This window comes from Oreochromis aureus, linkage group 15 (genome assembly GCF_013358895.1).
Source record: "Oreochromis aureus strain Israel breed Guangdong linkage group 15, ZZ_aureus, whole genome shotgun sequence".
Lineage (NCBI taxonomy): Eukaryota > Metazoa > Chordata > Actinopteri > Cichliformes > Cichlidae > Oreochromis > Oreochromis aureus.
Genome location: NC_052956.1, coordinates 37,857,099 through 37,876,886, shown reverse-complemented (window position 1 = coordinate 37,876,886; position 19,788 = coordinate 37,857,099). Strand labels below are relative to the sequence as shown.

Sequence of the window (19,788 nt, the reverse complement as noted above, 5' to 3'; positions counted from 1 at the left end):
GATGGCATACATCTGGCATCTGTAATCAGGTCATTTGATCTTGGTAAATTAGCATTAAAGTTACTGTAATGATGCAGCACACCATACCGTGCCCTTACATTTGCTATGCTTCTCACTGCAGTGATCATCACACCAACTATTATTTGCAGTCTGTGCGTGCATGCTGTGTTACATAATACTATAGAAACATTAAAAAACTGAATGCAAGGATTATTGCTGAGACAGTTGCAGCAGGTTGGCTGCTTGTAAACAAGAGTTATTTTGGGTAGCAGAGGAAATTAATGACCAATTTGGAGCTGCAGTGTGATTCCACAGACGCTGCAGGATCATTATAAAAGAGTTTGCATTATAATGCTAATTAGTTTATTTATCCATTTGGGCTTTACTAATATGTACAATGACTTCTCAGTGAGAAAGTTGCATGTCGCTAAAGTTTATTGTTATATTGTACGTTGTTGTTAGCGTTCTTTAGCGAGCCATGTTGGTTATGTTCGTAACTACTGTTCAAACTGAAGCTTCCGAGGAGGAGAAAAGGGAGTTCTGACAGAGGGTGAAACTGTCTGTTGAGCAATGTATAAAAAGTATAAATAACAAGTGCATTTTTGATCAATAAAGCATAGAAACATATTCTAGTATATCCTGTTAAATAAGGTTATTTGACTGTAAAGAGCCAGATGGTAAAAAGCTCTCCCTCATAAAAAAAAACCAAAACAAAAAAACTTGAAATGTTTTGGAGACCAGGGACAATTTTAAAAGTTTTTTTACTGCATAGTTGTTTATTTTGATCCTATAACTCATGTATAACTTAGATAATGTTGTATTTTGTTTTCTTTTATTTCTTTTATTTATTTATTTGGAAAGAGGGGCAATACATATTAATGAACATTTTAACAAATGTAAATATGCCAGATTATAGCCTTGGGCTAATTTCCATCTGCAGACCCTCTGGCAGGTTGGTGTTAAACACAAGTTAGTAAAAACATACAGAGACACTATTTACAGGTCATGTGACAGGACAAAAACAGTGATCACATTATACTAGAACAAACAACGACAAGAAGAGTGGACAACAGTGAGGTTTTCCACTTCACTGTGTTTTGTAGAATTTGTGTGTAAACTAATTTATTTAATAAAAGTCACAAATAACAGGAATAGGAATACATTTCCATCAAACAATACAAACAATGCAACATAGTCATTTCACCATGATTATATTTACTGCCATGTTTAGGACTATACTGGGACAGGAACAACCCTGGATGGATACCAATAATTTACTTATTACAGGGTGTTAAATACATCACATCATAAGCATACTGGTTAGCTAGTGACCATCCTGAACTCGTTTATAAGTAGATAGAGCTGGTGGGAAAAAAAGAAAAAACTTAATGTGCTGTAACTGTGAAAGCACATGTTTTACAAATCACACTAATAGTTCATCTGTTATATTTGATTGTTACAGACGCAGGACACATTTCTTGCCATTTTAATGTTTAATGACAAACATTTCTACATGTCAGGTATAGTTTTCTGGCCTTCCTCTCCTCAACACTCAGCCATTTTGGAGTAGTGGGCGGAGATTTTTTTTGCACTGTAGATGGTTCTGCTGCAGCAGTCAGTGAAGTTTGACAGAATGATAAATTGCTCTGACTGACTGTCAGGTTCCTATTCCCACTCCGACTGTTTTGTGTTTGCATTTTTCCCCTCTGTCCCCTTCCTGCCAACCGGCAAAGTGCAAGCTAATAATAAACTTTGTGAATCCAGTGAAGTGTGGCCATAAACAGTTTATTGAGATGATAATTTGGCTCAGAATCGGTTCATATAAAGTCAGTGCATGTTCTTCATTAGAGCGAGCTGAAGCAGGCACTTGAAAAACACTGATCATTATTGTTGACATGCTATGAGAAGAACAAATATGTGCAGACTTTAATGTTTTTAAAGACTCATTGTTTTTGTGTAATAGCTTAATTAGCCATGAAAAAATTGTGCTTAACAGTGAAGTCCTTAGGAGGTTGTGAGGACTGCTGCATGATAAGGGTGCTTATAACTAAAAAGCATGCCCTCTATCCTTTGGTGAAAGCTAGATGTTTCATGCTTCCCGTGCTCTTATCAAGCACTGTTGATGTGCCCTTGAGCAAGGATTTCTCCCCAACTAATTCAGGGCAGCAGTTCAGGAAAAACAGAAACATAGTGGCAAGCTGCTTATTTTAGTGTGTATCAGTCTGATCAGCTTCCGGCTTTGTACCCTGGGCTTTAAGTGTCATTACAACACTGTTTTGCATCAACTTGTGTGTTTAAATCAAGTGAAAGATTTTTGGCAGGAAATGTCATTGCAGTATTTCCAGTAGCAACTCTGTCTTTGCTAATTTAGCTCTTGAGTTACCCACTTTATTGCTAATCTCATGATAGATTGGGGCAGCATGTCTGCTTGTCAGGGTATTACCTATTTATGGAATCCGGTGCTGTGTTTCCTCACCATTCTTTCATAGGTCACAGAAAGTGGGGTGAAAAAGCCTTTAATATAGTCTGTTTCAATCTGGTTTGGTTGTGTGGATGGCTGGATGGCTGGGAAAATTGCTTTGATAAGCCTTTTCCATTGAGATTTGAATCCATGGGATAGAAGTGTGACCTTTGAAAAGGCTGACTAGAATACTAGAACGCATATTTGATTGTTCCTCATGATAGGACTCAGTTGGGACCGTTTTTCTCTCTCTTCCCCTGCTACTACTGTACATTTATCAATTCTATATGGTCTGCCTTTTCATTTGGTGTAAATGCATGATCTCTCCATGACACACTGTAAATAAGCAGGTAGCAGCATCCTCCATCCTCCGATAGGGCCACATGAGAAATTGGGAATGTTGTGGAGGCTCACCAATAGCAGAATTAATTTTGCTCAATATTAATTTTATCTCTTTGCTGCAACTGAGTAGATGTTACAGTTGAAGGAATAGTAATAGTACCAATATTTTATCATCATTAATCAACATTGCCAAAAACAACTGTGAACAAAATGTGGATGATTTTGCAAAATTTTAGATTTTTAACTTCATACAGAGCGGTTTTTGCTGTTTTGCTTGTAGTTTAAGAGTTTAAGAGAACAAGTAATCTGTTTTAGGCTTAAGTAAGTGTAAAACAGTCAGGTTCATTGTCTGGGGTATAAATGTGAGGAACGGCAAACTCAAGTTTTACAAATTCCTCATTTTTCTTCCCACAAAACTCTTGAATTTCTGCTCTCAGGTCCCCAGCTCATTTTAGCCCTTTAGCTAAGCCATCTGTCAGCTACGTTGTAGCCTATGTCACCATGTTCGGTCTCATGCTCCTTCAAAAGAGCAACAAACTGACTGCTGTCCCCTTGCCACTGTTTACTGTTTTAGTAACAACATCAACAACATGTTACATTTTTATTATTGATTTTGACAGCAAGGTCTGGTGGGGAAATACCAATGTCCATTCTGGGTTCATTTTCAAATGTATTTCCTAGTTTTCCATTGACCTCGTATGGGCCGCTCAGAGACAACCAAAAGGCTGGTTGTGGCCAATGGGCTTTACTCGGCCCAGGTCCGCTCTGCAGCCACAGCTTACTATGTTGTGAGTACTGCATTCTGTTAAAACTAGATCTAACTGGACTTTTTGGTAATAGCATGAGCTGTAGTGTTTTTCTAGCATGTAATAGTGTGATGAATTGTTCAAACTTGACTTTATATCACTGCTGCGTACCTCGAGTTGTGCCTGTCATGTCACGCTGAAATTTGGCAGCTCTTTAAGGAAGGCTTAGCAGGTGTTTGTCGGTCTGCTCACCTGGGATCTCTCATTCAGCACCGGGTTTCTTTTGTCATAGTTTGCATTGAACTGATCTGCAGTTCAAGGGCTGACATTTGGGCATGCTTTAAACACGATGGGAGGTGAAAGATAAAGAGCTAGGCACTGCATTTCAAATTTCACGTATCAGCAGCAGGAGCCGTGTCTAACACTTCCCCATTCAGCTGTTGAACTGATTGTTGCTAACTAAAGAGGTGCTCAATGGGCGCGTGGTTTATTGTAGTGGCCCTAACACGATGACTAGTAGATTGTTTGCCATGGTTCATATGCTACTGTTACATACTACTACTTTATTTAATGGTACATGTAGTTGAAAGCCACATATAAGCAGTGCCTTTTAATATACTAAGACTGACAATTTTCTTTACTGATTAGTGTAATATTTTCTTCTCAGGTAATAGATTAGCAAAAACATGTCGAGTTTACAGATGGAAAAGTCTAAGAAATCCAGAAAAAAACTGCCAATATATTATGGAGGACGATAAACAAAACTGAATTGAATTGAGGTTGGAACAGAGAATGTTGGTTTTCTATCTTAGATGAGTCGAGATGATTATTACATTATATATTTCTCCTTTTTTTCAGTCAGTTAACTGACTAATTGAAGCTCAAAAGAATTTATCACATTCTTGGCCAAAAAAAACCTCTGAAAATGAGCCTTGTACTGTATGTACACTGCAGTATATTGCACGCCCTAATTGACCCTTTCTGTTTCCAAACGCAGATGTCGTTGGTGAGATCATTTGTATTCAGTGATTCTTTCAAATTGGATTACTATGTCACTGTGATTACCTTGTGTCTATTTATGAACAGACATCTACATTTGTTACTTTTGAATTTGCATTTTAGTCACATTTCATAAAAGCCATCCATTCTTAATAAATATGTAAAATATGAGTCCTTTTTTCTGTCCTTATATTAACAGACTCATTTCATTGTTAAGTGTCCGTGTGTGCCAAGCTCGACAGATTGATTCAGTCCCACGCTCTGCAGTGACAGAGACAGCTAATTAAACAATAAGCAGTTTAGCTGTGGTTTGGACTCCACACAACAGGACACTACGGCTTGTTCCGGTTTAATTGTAAAGTAAAAAGTGTTTGTTATTTTTAACCTAAATCCTCAGTGATAAAAGGATTCATCTGGCAGAACACGCACAACTTACCAGGCTGTATTAAGTAAACAAATAAATCTCTTAATTGTGCTGTTCTGTGGTACATTTTATTAACTTCTGCAAATTGTTGGAGCCTAATCATCGTTTCCCATACGCAGACTTTACTTCCCGGGCAATCGTTTTTATACCTGGGTGGCCTATCCAAATATAATCTGTGTGGGAAACACTAGCAGTTTAGCGCTTTTCTTCCACTGTGCTCTTTCTTCTGCTGTGAAAGCTCTGCTAAGCAGACCAACACCAGCTACAGTTCAACAAGAGGGACTCGAGACAAAGAACTTAGCATAGGAAGAAAACTTACACGCACAGTGTACAAGTAATGCACATGAGCACGCGCATGTATATCTGTGTGTGAACACACTCATCCTGGCCACAAGCAGAATACAAATCTGCTAATTCACTAAATAAATAAAAGATTTTCCTCTGTAAAACTAATTATTTTGTTTTTCTCCCGAGACCACTCTGTTTGTCTTGTTGCTCATTGTCTGAATGATGTATGTTACTCTCAGCATTGTCTAACTATTGTATAATCACACACTCCAATAACCAATAACCAGTCCAGCACCTGAAATTGTGTTTCACTGCCTACAGCGCATTTGGCTAAATATGTCAGCACAGAAAGTAACGGTGAGGTAATTCTACGGGTCACGGAGGTGGCACCACATCCAATCAGACATGACTTAAGGCTCCTTTGGCCCAGTTCCACTCTCTGGATTTCAACGGCCTCAGATTGACAGCCAGGGAGCAGGGTAGGGGTTACGTATCAAGGTAGACTAACAGCCTGTTTTTCAGACAAGCCCTGCACACGGTGTGATTCTACCCCTACTTCTGGCCCACACCTTGAGTCGGGGCCAGAAGGCAGCAGTGCACAATGTAGCAGCGTGGGTTGTTCTCCATTTTCACGAGTTTAAAGGATAAATTGATGTAGAAAATGCTGCTCTATGCTATAATGGATTCTTCAGCGATGCCTGCCCTATCTGTGTATTGCAGCCCTGAAGGAAGTGTACCCTCAGCTCCCCTACACAATGTGGGAAATTGCTTACCGCATCGGCACTTAGCCAGGATTGGCACTGAATACGGAATTAACCTTGGTGTGATTTCTTTAATTTGCTTGGAGTGACATCTCCCTCAGGTGAGAGAGGCCTCTGTCAGTTTCTCGAATATCTCTCACCATGCGCTCACGTGCAACTTATGTTGGGTCCCTTGATAGTTTTACATTACTTACACCAACGGCAGAGCTTGGATACATTGTTTTATTTCTGTGGTGTCTACTAGTTGAGCAGTGGACATAAAATGATCTTCAAAATATATATCAAGGATGGGATACCTGCTTAATGGCCTCTCTGACCTTTGAAAAGCCCCCTTCTTGGTTTAATCAATAGAAACACAATTTGCAGCCTAGTCAAGATGGTGCAAGAGGATCCTGCATGAAAATAATATATTGGAGTTCATTTACTAATACACTGCAGCATAATCTGATTTTTAAATCTGACATTTGTCCATTTGTTTCTGAAGGCTCTGCATTAATATTTTGTTCAAATGTAAGTCCACATCTGCTGATTCTGAAGTTAACATGTGAATGATGTTGGGGGGAAATAAATGTCCGCTGCAAACATTGTGCTACAGTGGTCCGAATCTCGACTCACACCTAGTCCTACAGTTCTTAACTTTTCATTAATTCCTTAATCTTAAACAATGTGTTGTTTATTTTCATGTAATTTTATTTTGTTTATCTGCTCTTTTGCTTCTCTTACTACAAAATATTCCAGTCATTTCATGCAAATGATCACTTTTATTACAGATTCACAAGATAATGTGGCTTTGGTGTGAAAATTCATTTGGCAGCAGGAACAGAGAGTAAGCCTCATTCTTAATGTTCTACAATATTGTTAATGTTCTTTTGTAAATAGTAGTAGAAGTATACAAGTCTTTATACTGTACCTGCTGGCAACTCAGGCTGTGTTTGGTGTGATGTGGTTGGTTCATTGTTTCCTAGGTTGGTGAAAGAACATTTTAAAAATCCGTAAAAATACATAACACTTCAGAATTATTGCTGTATATTAGAAAAAAAATGGTCCTAATGGTAATTCATCATGTGACTACTTCCATAATACACTCTACTTTAGAAACATAATATGAAAAAAACTGAAATAGTCACAGCTTAAACTGTTTTCTGGCACTTGTAAATTGGTTACTAATTATTCGAAATGTCATGATAGCAGAAAGGAAGGAGTTGGTACCAGGACCTGTACAATTACATGGTACTCAATACCTGTTTGATACCAAAACAAAATGATTGTCCCATGTACAGGAAAACAAGACAGGGACATCAAATGTTACGATGCAGCAGAGATAGAAGTTACAGTGTTAGTTACATTACACTAGGTTAGCTAAATGTTTATTGTGTAAGGAACAAAGTTGATCTTACAGTGGTAATGCCAGCTGTCTCAAACAAAATGGTAACTTTCAAGCTTTCAAGATAGCATAACAATGATAATATTTTGGACTTTGTTGAATTGAACTAAAACTCAATTATCTTGAATTCTTTGAACAGCTTTGAGTGCTGCTTTTTTAGCAGCTTCATTGAAATGGAAGTATTTCTGTGATCTAACACTGTTTGCATATTACCTTTTGCAAATCAGTCATCCACCTTAACCTCAAAGTACTTCCATACATGAGTCTTTCTTATCGGCGAGTTGGGGCTGAGCTATAAGGAGACAGCTTCACTAGTTGCCATCTTCCATGTGTATCCTGCCTTCTTTACTTCCAGAGGAATTCCAGTCTCAGTATCTATGCTGACTGTGGTGCTCTGTCTTCTTGTTTTGAATGTCCCTTTAAGATATTGCCAACTTTGTCTCCCAACTGCTCAAGCCAAGCCGTCCTTCTTTTATTCTCATTTCTAATTTCGTCCATCCTAGTCACCCCAAATGAGTGAAATCTTAACATCGGTGGTACCAAAAAGGTTTACTGCAAATAAGCAAAATTAACTTGATGCTCTGCTTCAAATGAAGAACACGTCTACTGATCAACTTCTGCTGCATGATAGTGTAGACCTAGAATTGAACTGAATTAAACTGATCAACATTATGGTATGGACTCTAGCAAACTGAGTCACTATTAGACAGTAAAAATATTGGACCATCTTCTATAAAGAATCTCTTAGCTTTCCACTCCCACTGCAGTGTTGTGTATGTGTGTTACAAACTGAATAGTATGAAAGGATTAGTGTGATTTTAGCTGGATAGCTGTTACTGTGAGCGCTGGATGTGTTTCTCTCTGAAACTGATTCAGGAATTTAGCTTTCATAAACATTTAGCTTTTGATTTCTTGGTTAACACTGATCTTGTTTTTAAATAGTATATTGAAAAAGCGACCGTTCACATCCAGTAGTAGGAACATGTCTTTGTGCAGCTCAGAAAATCCAACAAGAAAACAACAAAGTACACCAAAAGCAATGTTAGATGAATAGCAAAGACAGGGATGTGGGATATAAAAGTACAACAAAAGGCTGATAGTGTTTGCTATTTGTTAAGCATGGGAAAACTCATGTAACAGTGGCGATGACCATCCTTTTTCATTTGGTTTGACTGATTGTGTTTGCTAGCATTTGATAACTTCAGAGATGTCATTATGTCCATACTGAATCAGCACAAGGCTGCATGTTTCTACAGAATTATGAACACTCGCAAACTGGAATATTTAGCTCCGTCAGTTTAATTGGAAGCCTACATGCCACCTGTGTATATCACTAAAGGGTACTGTTGAGCGTGGGAGACATTATTACTCACACCTGTTTCTCATTATTGTGATCTGCTCATGTGAAATGGATAGGATTTGATTGCTTCTATAGGCTGAAGCGCGTGAAGATTTTTTTCCTTTCCAAAAGTTGACAAAGATGCTTGTATGTGCTCAGCGGGAGGTCACGCCCACAATTCTCTTTTTTATTGCACGTCTATGCCCTCACTATTTCAAATAATTATGTATATTTTATCAGCATACCAATGCCATTTCACGGCAGGGTGTCAGATGTTTCACAGTCAGCCTCTCTGTGGTCAGATGTTCCAAACCAGCAAGGTGGAAAGTAAGACAGATGACATCTGGTGAAATCAATGTGGTCTGGTAGTATTTGATCTGGAAACTGAAATTACGTAGGTTGTTCCAGGATAACCTGGCATTTAACTGTCATAGAACCACTCAAGCAGAGCAATTCCCAACCACACTGGTGCAGGTTACTGGTGCAAGCACTGTTAATGGTAACTGCACGGCAAGCCAGAATGGCATTATGTGGGCGGATCACAATGCACTTCAATGTGCTGCCCATTTAAACCACAGTTTGGTTGTTGTGTGCGTGCAATATTTGTTTGGACTGTGTTGAACCTTGTTTGAGTTCTGCTCAGTTTTGACTGTTTAAGTTTTTTGTTTTCCCGATGATTCCGAATCCTGATACAATGGGTACCTGAATCAAAACAACCAGCAGGTTGGTAAATACCAGAAACCAGTTAGTGCCATCATTTAGGATGGACACCAGCTTGCTGCCTACCAGCATTAATGCTTTTAAGTATAATTACACATTCTCTAAAACTGTGGACAGCCCACTAACAGGGGCTTCTGACCCTTCTCTGCTCCCTGTACATTTTCCTGCTGTTTTTCCTTTTTCAGTCATGTCCCTGCCTGCTGAGATCAGTTTTATTTGCTTTTATCTGTTTTGTGTATTTTTAATTGAATTGGTAGCATTTTTATTCTTTTCACTATTCGTATGTGAGTGTTGCTTTGTGCATTAGTCTGCAACTCTTACATTTTAATCTGCACAAAAGGTGCTATTCCAGAACTGATTAAATGAGGCTCTGGTAAATCAGTGCCGAGCCTGCCGGCCTGTAAGCCTATGTAGTCTTAAAGATGATGGTGGTATTGGGCTTGCAGGGCTATAGAGCTTACTGGGACTGAGCCATCATCACATTAATTGACTACATCTGTAATGCACTAGCTGTGACCAGTCACACTGCCTTCCATTTACCATAATTAAGCCACAGCAGTTTCCACTGCAGTTTCACCTGGATTCTATGATTAACTATAGACTGACATCATGTCTCATTCCTGTTGTGAATGATTCCAATTTGCTCTCATATCCCAAGTCTTCACTGCCTCTTTTATCTGCTCTGTGTACTCACAGTTCAGTGATATTGAACTCGCTGTGGGTTGTATTTATGCTGTGTCAATACAGAAATAAATGCGAGGTCGTCATTTTTCAAACCGGTTAACTGGAGGCATCGGAAAGTCAGACACTTTTTTTTCATATCATATGACTAACCAAGCATAGATGACCCATTTTGCATCAGTTTGCTTACCAGGAAAGCTACACTTGTTAGTAGCATTGGAAAATCTGACATGAGACAGATTACAACAGCCTCATTTAATACTAGACAAATCATCCTCGGCGTTTACAAGATTTCTCCAAACAATTCAAGCAATCAGAGCCTTAATTTATCTCTCAAATGTAAATACTTTTGTCACTGACAAAGTGAAGTGTCCTTACATCATTGTTTACAGTCATGATTAGTCACGTTGTCAATACAACAGTTTGCTCTTCAAGTATTTTCTGATGTTGACTGCAGGTAAGGGTTTACTGACAGTAATTGAAAAAGTTGTTGAAGAGCAAAAAGCTGCACTTTTTTCTGTTTGGCATATATCAGTTTCAACAAAGTTACACATTTCTGTATGGGAGACTGATTGCAAGAGACTTTAAAAGACTCACATTTACACTTTTATATTGTTTTATACTGTAAATTGTTGACAGCGTACGTCACTGCAAAAAAGAAAGGGAAAAGGCTATACTCTTACAATAGTGCATAGCAGAAAGAAGAAAAAAGCATCACAGCGAAACCTGCAGTAACTGGATGGGACAAAAGATTCTTTCAGCGCCGTTCTGCAAAGGAAAATAAATGTTGTGTGGATGGGAACCTGTGGGTAAAAAGATAGCATCATCTGGAGCTGTAGAAAGACTGCGCTCTAACCGGCTATACAGCACTGCAGGTACAGCTCTGACTCAAGAAAGCACTTTCCTATGTTTTCATTTTTAATTTTGAAATGTTGTGAATGCTTTTTTAATATTTACTTAAATGATCAAAAAGGTTTATTTAAAAGAATATATATTTATAGAGAATGTGGTTGACAGATTATGAAAACAGGTCCAACACTTTTGCAAAGAGGATCTTAAAGGCTGAGGTGTTATTCCACACCCTTAAAAACCAAGTAAAGCTAGCTTCACCGATTATTGATAAAATCAATCTGCAGCATTTTTATACTGCAGATTCATATGTAGATTTATGATTGTCTTTTGTCCTGTCTCCCTCCCTTCACACGCAACTGGTCACGGCAGATGGTTTCCTATCCCTGACCCTGGTTCTGCTACAGCGGGGTAGGCAACTCCAGCCCTCAAGTGCCCGGTGTCCTGGAGATTTTAGCTATCGCCCTGGGTCATCACACCTGAATCAAATGATTAGTTCACAGGTGTCGAACTCCAGGCCTCGAGGGCCGCTGTCCTGCAGGTTTTAGATGTGTCCTTGATCCATCAAATGGCTAAATTACCTCCTCAACATGTCTTGAAGTTCCCCAGAAGCCTGGTAATGAACTAATCATGTGATTCAGGTGTGTTGACCCAGGCTGAGATCTAAAACCTGCAGGACACCGGCCCTCGAGGCCTGGAGTTCGACACCCCTGTGCTAGAGGTTTCTTCCTGTTAAAAGGGAGTTTTTCCCTACCACTGTTGCCAAGTGCTTCCTGATATTGGGTCATCTGATTTTTGGGGCTTTCTCTGCATTATTGTAGGATCTTTGCCTTACAATATGAAGCACCTCGGGGCTCACTGTTGTGATTTGGTTCTATATAAATAAAACGTAATTGAATTGAAAAATATGTAAGCTTCATGCTTAACATTTTTTCTTTTTTGTTCTAATGTCACCGACCTCCTGTAGAGGCAGGGAAGTGAGTGATTGTGGAAAAACGCTCTTTCCTGTGGAAACTACAGCATTTCGTAATATGTAGCAACAGTACTTGGCCTTGTGGGTCACTGCTTTTGATTTCATTGCCTTATTAAAGACACTAGTGCATACCGTGGATTTCTAAGCCCTGTGTGTCTTTAATGCCAAGTATAGTGAAATGCAATGAACGAAACTGTGGAATAAGGGCAGTGTTGAGGTCAAGCATAGAGCGGAAGGGCGTGTGTGTGTGTGTCTCTGTAGTATGGAAGCTTCCATTTCTTTATACTGTATATGTTGTTAATTAAGTTTATTTATATAGGTCATTTCTAAAGTGCAGCTCTCAGAGTTCTTCACAATAGAAAACAAGCATCAGATAACTCTAATCATCAAGCCAAAATGCAACTGCTAATGGGCCGTAATGATCCACCAGAGCTGTGTTTGCAACAAGTAGACATTCATTTTAATGAATATACCTGATTTTAGTGGTGTCATGTGGGTAATACTAACACACATGCAAGCAATTTTATGTGAAAGAAAACAAACATTCTGCCTTCTTTATGATCAATTAGATACCATAAAACAGCTGTAAACTCAGATAGCAGATAGCAACGATAATTAGGGTATATGGGGAAATTATTATGATTCAGCTGCCCCAAATTAATTGGTAGATTGCATCATTTTTAACTCTATATTACAATGACAGTTGGAAGGGTTTTCAGATCTGACAAAACTTATCCACTGTGCAGTCTGTCTCTGCCTTCTGAAACTCTTTCAAATTTAAATTAAAATGACTGCGCTATTACAGCTTTTCTCCGTGGCTTTGATGCATTTCTCAGATCAGAACGGAAAATGATCAAAACTGCTCGTTAAATCATCTAGTCACTTGTGCACATCATAAAAGCAGGTTCTCATTCTTTTGAACAAATTGGCAAATGCAAATGCTGAGAACGCTCAAAACATATACTAAGAAATATACACGATATGCCCAGTAAAGCAATTGTCACGTTCTGGCTTTGCTTCAGTTCAGTAAGTCCACTTAATAGATGGGAACATTAACAATACTATGTAGTTAAAAATGACTTCAATTTGTGTATTTAATCTCATTGTTCAAATACAACTTGTACAGGTATCATCAGGCCAAGGTGCCACACAGATATGTAAGCTATCTTAGATGATTAGCTTACTACTGAAAGCCACCCACTGGTTATATTCAATAGCTAATGCCTCTTCCCTTGTAAAATTTTTGACATTGTGACTTTGTAGCATACCGTGTCTCTCAATCTAATGGATTCCTATTTATTTTTGCTATGAGAGATATGCCTGAGTGAAATTAGAAAACGGCAGTGTGTTATTTAGAATAACAAAACGTTTGCAATCTTTACATGAGTAATTTAATAGCACGTGGAAATACTGTGCATTGCATCCTGGTACTGTAACCTTGTCTAGACAAAATCGCATTTTTATTACATCAGACGTGCTCTCCACCATTTGATTACTATATTGACACACTCTGCTGCACAGCCTCTCGCACGTTAGCGGGATTAAGTCACAGACGAAACAGAAGCGGTGCACCCACTGAAGATTCTTCTTCACTTGTGTCCCAGCCGCTTACCATCCAGCGCCACAAAATTAGAGCCCTTTGTGTGATGTCTCCATCCATGTGCTCTCTTGGCACATTAACTGGTGTGGTTTTTCAGACACATTCAGTGCTTATTTATGGATTGTTTTCTCAAACGCTGGCCCTTTATTTATGTTTTTTTTTTTTGCAGTTGTTTGTGTTGCTACAATATCTTTGCCAAGACTCTTGGACTTCTTTGTTGCCACCACGACAGTGTGAGGAGAGACAAGAAAGCTTATTATCGACAGTGCCTTCGGTTTCAAGTTTTTTGACACTGTGGTTTGCAGATAAAAAGAAAAAAAATGCCCACCAGGGTTGGAGATTGTGGCATTACATGTAAAATCCAGCTCACTGCAGGCAGCACAGAATGGCAGCTGTTCTGAAACATAAGTTGTCTTCATTCCGACTCCTCTCTTATAAGATCTCGCTAAATCGGGGTTAGATCTCTGTGGTTTTCTGTATGGTACACTGTGCTCAGTTTAACTTGATTGTGCGCTCTGTTTGAATCCCATGCCTTCTGAGTCTGGCCACACATCTTCTATCCCAAACCACCATTACCAGGCTGAAAGGTTCTGTATAAATAGATTTCACACTGAGCACCACTGGGTTGGAAATTAATTGTTGTCTGGGGAAAAATCTACCACAGTCTCTCTTATATGTACACAGAGCAGCCTGCTGAGATATTTTAGCCATTTGTTACACGCACACTCACAAGCTAAATGATCTAAACAGTCTTATAGGTGCGATTTTACTCGAAATAGAATTGCTGTCAATTGGAGCTTATTGGCTGTGATTATCAATAATTGGACAGATTTTTCCATTATGCTGTTTTAAGTGGCCTCTCTGTAAGGAGCTAACATGTTAAATAGAGCTTCAGATTATGCTATTTTCAGTGTCGATTAGCCGAGTCATCATTTTCATATGTCATCTTCCAGTGAAATTGTGGTTATATATAAACGATGTATTCATACATGAAGAAGCACAAACATAAGCACACATACTGAGAAACAGGTTCCAGATGAGTGCTAAATAAATGGCAGCAATGATTAATTGGTTATTAAAATAGTTGTTCATTAATTTTGTTTCCATCAGTGACTCAACTATTCATTCTAGCGACAGCGTTAAATAAAACAGTGAGTGGCTTACCCATAATGTTGGCTGAGATAAACTTCATTTACATTCATTTGCTTTGGCTAAAAGTGTGTCATAGCCTTGAACACTTTCCAGCATTTGCTGCTTTGCCTTTCTGTCTTTCAGCTTACATCTTTCAGATATAAAATGATTAAGAATTCCTAGATTCACGCCACTAATGTATTTATTCCTGATGGCTGTATCCGAATTGTTCTGGAAACCATATTATTCTGTGTCGCTCTACTTTTCTCGGCGTTATTATTAATGCAGTTTCTAGCAGCAGAAATTAGCCAAGTGAGTCTATCTCTGTTAGCGTATTTTAATTTGAGTGTTGAGTGGACATCTTTGTGTGGATTTGCATGTTTAAAGTGGGCTATGCCACTGTTATTATGCCAGTAAAGCACTGACATGTGCATTGAGCCATCAAATCTGTCTGTCTTCAGGGACAGCTCTAACTGCATTGCGTGGGGTTGAGCAAACGATGAGCGGATGACTGGGAATACACCATTATTACCTACCGCTGTATCAATATAAATAGATCAATGCTCTGCTGGTCCACTGCTATTTTAGGATGCAAGGAAGGTAATCCGGAGTTCAATACAATATCTAATTGTATTGCATCTTCTACTCAGACTTAAACTTACAAATAATTTGCTACAAATGAGGGCTTTCCACCCACTAACCACAGGCAGCACAAAATGCCTTACGTATGCGCGTACGTGTTTGTATTCTGTGTAGACATGGTGGTAAGTAGTTTGCCTCTATTTTTCTATTTCCAGCCAGGAAGTATGACAGTGGCGAAAATCTTAACATCACTGGGATCACAAAGGACCAGGCTGGAGACTACGAATGCAGCGCTTTAAATGACATTGCCTCTCCCGACACCAAAAGAGTAAAAGTCACAGTCAACTGTAAGTACATCTCTTTCTTCTTCCTTGGGTTCCCATGTTTTTTTTGTGCACCGGCCTCGCAGATCCACGAAAGCTTGAAACGATGCCAGCGTCGTGTCCCTGACGGTGCACTTCAAGAAAGTATACTATCCAGAAGTTTGAGAAAGTAGAGAGCTAAAGAAGTTTCTTAATATTTAATGCGAGAATTCCCTTTTTGTCGGTGCATGTAGATGATTAATTCACACTAAGGAAAGGTCTGACTGTTCTAAGCACTATTCCATTATGCAGGTAATGAGTCTTTCAAAAGTGTGAGGAGACAGTAATGAGGAGCCAGGGCATTAATGAATGATACTGGGCTTTAGCTGTCGTGGTCACATAGAAACCACCACTTGTAAGTAGAAGCAGAATTGGGTGCTTGACAATTATTGCCATTCCCTTTTCTTTCAGAAGTGCTCCTTTGCTTCACTGTTATTCATTGAAGTTTCTGTATAGATGCCCTCTGCTAAATCTCACTTTTGGAAAAGCTTATCAAGCACTCATCGACAGCGATGTGGGGAGGGAGGGATGGGGAGGGAGGGGGAAGTGAAAGAAAAAAGGCTCGTCTTGGCCCAGTTAGTGAGTCGCATCCAGGAAGCTAATCATGCAAGTTTTCTAATTTGGGTTTCAAGAAATTGATACGTACTTTTTTTATATTCATTTTCAAAACGATTTTTAATCTGTTTCTGCATATCATCTGTATCCACCTCCGTGTATTAAGACAGTGTTCGTGCCCGCTTTGGTACAAAACCAAGAATTGTGGCCATTATTTCTGGGTAATGCCTGGCTCTAATGAGCTGGGTCTGAGTGAAGTTTCAGAGGCCAGTTATTTATAGCTCTACTGAGACGTGGGTTCAAGGATGAAAAGTGCTTTGACAACTGGCTGTGTCTTTATGTTACAGAACAAAGGAGATGTTCTCTGTGATTGATAAGGCATGTCATAGTCAGACGCTGAATTTTAAACCGAGACGGTGGGGTTATGTGGGCTTAGCATTCGAACTGAGTGAATTGATTAGGAAGACTTTTCTTTGCTGTCAGACAAAGTCTTCACAGTTTGAGCCCCCGAGCCATAGTTGGGGTGGGAGCGTGTTGTATTTGGTCAAGTGTTCAGGCCTGCTGGACAGTTATCTGAGGCTGCTTCTGTCATTGATTCACTCGTTGCTATTGATCTGTACCGCAGACGACAATGGTCCAGATATCTGTCTGTGACTCCTTTGATCTTATTGTATAAATTGGTTTCTGAAAACTATTTATAAATTTCCCTTTGATCTGATATATTTTACATAATCCTTCAGTACAGCAGATATTTAGTTGCTCCGCTTCACAAATAGAAAGTGTCTCTATTACAAAAGAGTTAAAAGTATGGACCAAAAACTCTCGCACATTACATCAGCCTTCAGGGTAATGAATAATTACTTTTTGTAACGCTGCCAGCCTAACTGCAACACCTTTATGGAATATGCTATAAAAATGAAAAATGTAAAGGAGACAGTTTGTTGGACAGTGTTATCAAAAGCAGCAGGAGGATGTTGAGCGATTACTTTGAAATGAGATTTTTAGAGTCGATGTCAGTTGAAAGCCATTATCTCCAAAGTGTTTCTTTTCAGGAATGAAGTAACACAGCCTTCAGTGAGGTCGATGATAATTCATTTTTGAAATAATCCAATGGGTCTTAAAAGGGTTTTTTTGTGCGCTAGAGAAGTTGGAAAAATATCACCATTTATAAAGTGGCACGCAGTCCTTAAATTTAGGTGAAGTATCATTAAAGATCCAGATGCTATAAAGTCATCGCTGAATGACCAATTAAGAAGAGGCTCCACAGTCACCCCTTTCTTTTAATATAAAATACACAAAAAACTTTCATGTAATTTAGGAAAGGAGGCATACCGTGCATGAGCTGTCTTCAGAAAAATGAGCATGTGGTTTGTTTTTCCACTTTACATGTGCAATACAATTTAGTGATCAAAGTGGATCTGCGGACAGAGAAAACCTTTGTGCATTTCCAGTATTTTTTGACCAAACACCAACAAAATATTTGAGAAATGCTTTTAACTTTTCACACATTCTGACTTGTAATGCTGGCATCGTCACACCTCAATGGCGGTGCATCTTACCCCCCAAAAAACCTAAAATATTTATGATTTTTTTGCAAGTTTCACATTCTGCAAACCCATCAAGTGGGCCAGTTCAGAGATTCTGCTGGGCCCGTTATGGCTCTCGGGCCATTGGTTTTGCACCACTGATTTAGTGAGACAGTTTGATGGGCATCCGTTGTACACGTGAAATATCTGATAGAGCTCTTGTGTGACATGTATACACATTTTCATTCATAATTTGTGTGCAGTAAGACCAGTAGGTGTCTGATAAGTGTTTGAGTACGTGCTGTACATCTTTGGGGCTACCCTTTTAGTTATAAATAATGGACTTCATAATTATTTACATGGTGTTTGAGCTACTGCAAACACTGTCAGATTTTTCTAGCCTCACAAGCATTTCACACACGAAAGGTCCTGTGTTTTATTGCGGCTGTTTAGCATTCGGGGTGCTGAATAGGTAACAGAGAAGAAGCAAAAAAAGCAGCTGACGTTAAAGAAGCAGGACTTTGTTTGTCGGCTTCTTCAAATGGGACCGAAAAGTTCCTCAATATTTTGTGCTCTGTAGCTTCAAATAGTCAGCGTCTGTTTTCAGAGCATTTTGTCAGTATGCTTTTCATGCTTGTATTTTTCATCAAAGTTGCCTCTTCCCTTTTCTCTCTACATGGTGACTGGTGACACATGTGCTCATCTCTAAAGATAAGGAAGCAGAATGAATGAATTAAAGTTGTCCATTGGAGCGACTGATTTGGCCACAGCAGGCAGAGCTTTAGCCAGCTGGTGGCCACTCTTCACTGCCTCCTCTCCTCACTGGCGCACTTCTCCTCCTGTGAAGTAAAAAGAGAAGCATTTGGATTGTGTCCCAATCTACTGTATCATTCATGCTCTGCTGTCACACATCAGGCTGTATTCACCAGGCACCCAGGAGTGTGGGGTATTGATGAGGGGCTGAGCGTATTAAAATCTGTATTAAGATAAAGACATTAGCTGACATGGAAACTCAAACAAGAGAGGATAATTACGCAGCAAGAAGCAAGAAATTAACTTTATTAAAAATATTACACTGTATGGACACGTGCTCATACAGCTGTTTGACTCGTCTCACAAAAGAAGCCTGTTATTTTGTACAGGCCCTCCTGGGAGACGGTGCAGGTGTCAGTTTAACTCTGTAACTTAAACAGTACACAGCCCTTATTTCTAAGGGTCCTTGTTTCTGACCTTTCTTTGAACGATTCTTCCAAAGATTTCAGAGATTCAAATATTCTTTCTGTTTGTTTATTAAGTCACTCAACACTGATCTATGAATCATCCAAGCATAAAAAACACACCTAACTCTGAGGAGTGTTTCTAAGAAGCTGTTCTTAAGGGAAAGGAAACAGGGCGAGAAGCTGAGGTTTGCCAAATTACACAAAAACTAGAATGAAAATCAATGACAACAGGTCTGATGGAGCCATGAATACTAATATTTGGTTCAAACAGTCAGAAGTGGGTGTCTGCGGCCATCTGCAAAACACAGTGGGGGCTCTGTTTGGTTTGGAGCTGCACTTCAGCCAGTGGTGTTGGGGATCATGTCAAAACTAAAAGAATTATGAATGCAGAAACGTACAGACTTGGATCCACCCTGCGATGCCATCTGGAAACCATCTCATTGGCAACAGCTTTAATTTCAGAATGACAATGATCCCAAACACACTGCCAAAGCCGCCACAGCATACCTTTTACAATACTGGCAGTAGAAAAAAGAAAAATGCACAATGGAACATTACAAATCATGGATTGGCCTCCCCTGAACTCTGGATTTTTGATCATCTTGACAAAGAACAAAGCGAACGGCAGCCAGCATCCAAATCGGAGCTTTGAATGTCCTTCAAAAAGCTGAACTATTTGTGAAGACTACTTAAAGAAATGACGAGAAAGCTTCTTAGCACAACACAAAGAAATGAGAGGTGGAGTAACAGAAAGGGCGCAGCGGTATCGTTCGATATTGTTAGCGGTGTAAGTGGCTATCGTGGCGTGCATTGACCCCATTATGGTATCACCACTGATCCTCTTT

At 39.2% G+C, this 19,788-nt stretch overlaps 1 protein-coding gene across 3 annotated transcripts in view; it reads left to right on the top strand.

Moving 5' to 3' along the window:
• The window catches only part of negr1 (neuronal growth regulator 1), a 165,761-nt gene that overhangs the window by 83,832 nt on the left and 62,141 nt on the right, over positions 1–19,788 (top strand). For all 3 annotated transcript variants that reach the window (XM_031756233.2, XM_031756232.2, XM_039599138.1), the window contains exon 4: positions 15,496–15,627. In XM_031756233.2, coding sequence (XP_031612093.1) covers positions 15,496–15,627 — 132 coding nt within the window. The remainder of the gene's footprint in view (positions 1–15,495; positions 15,628–19,788) is intronic.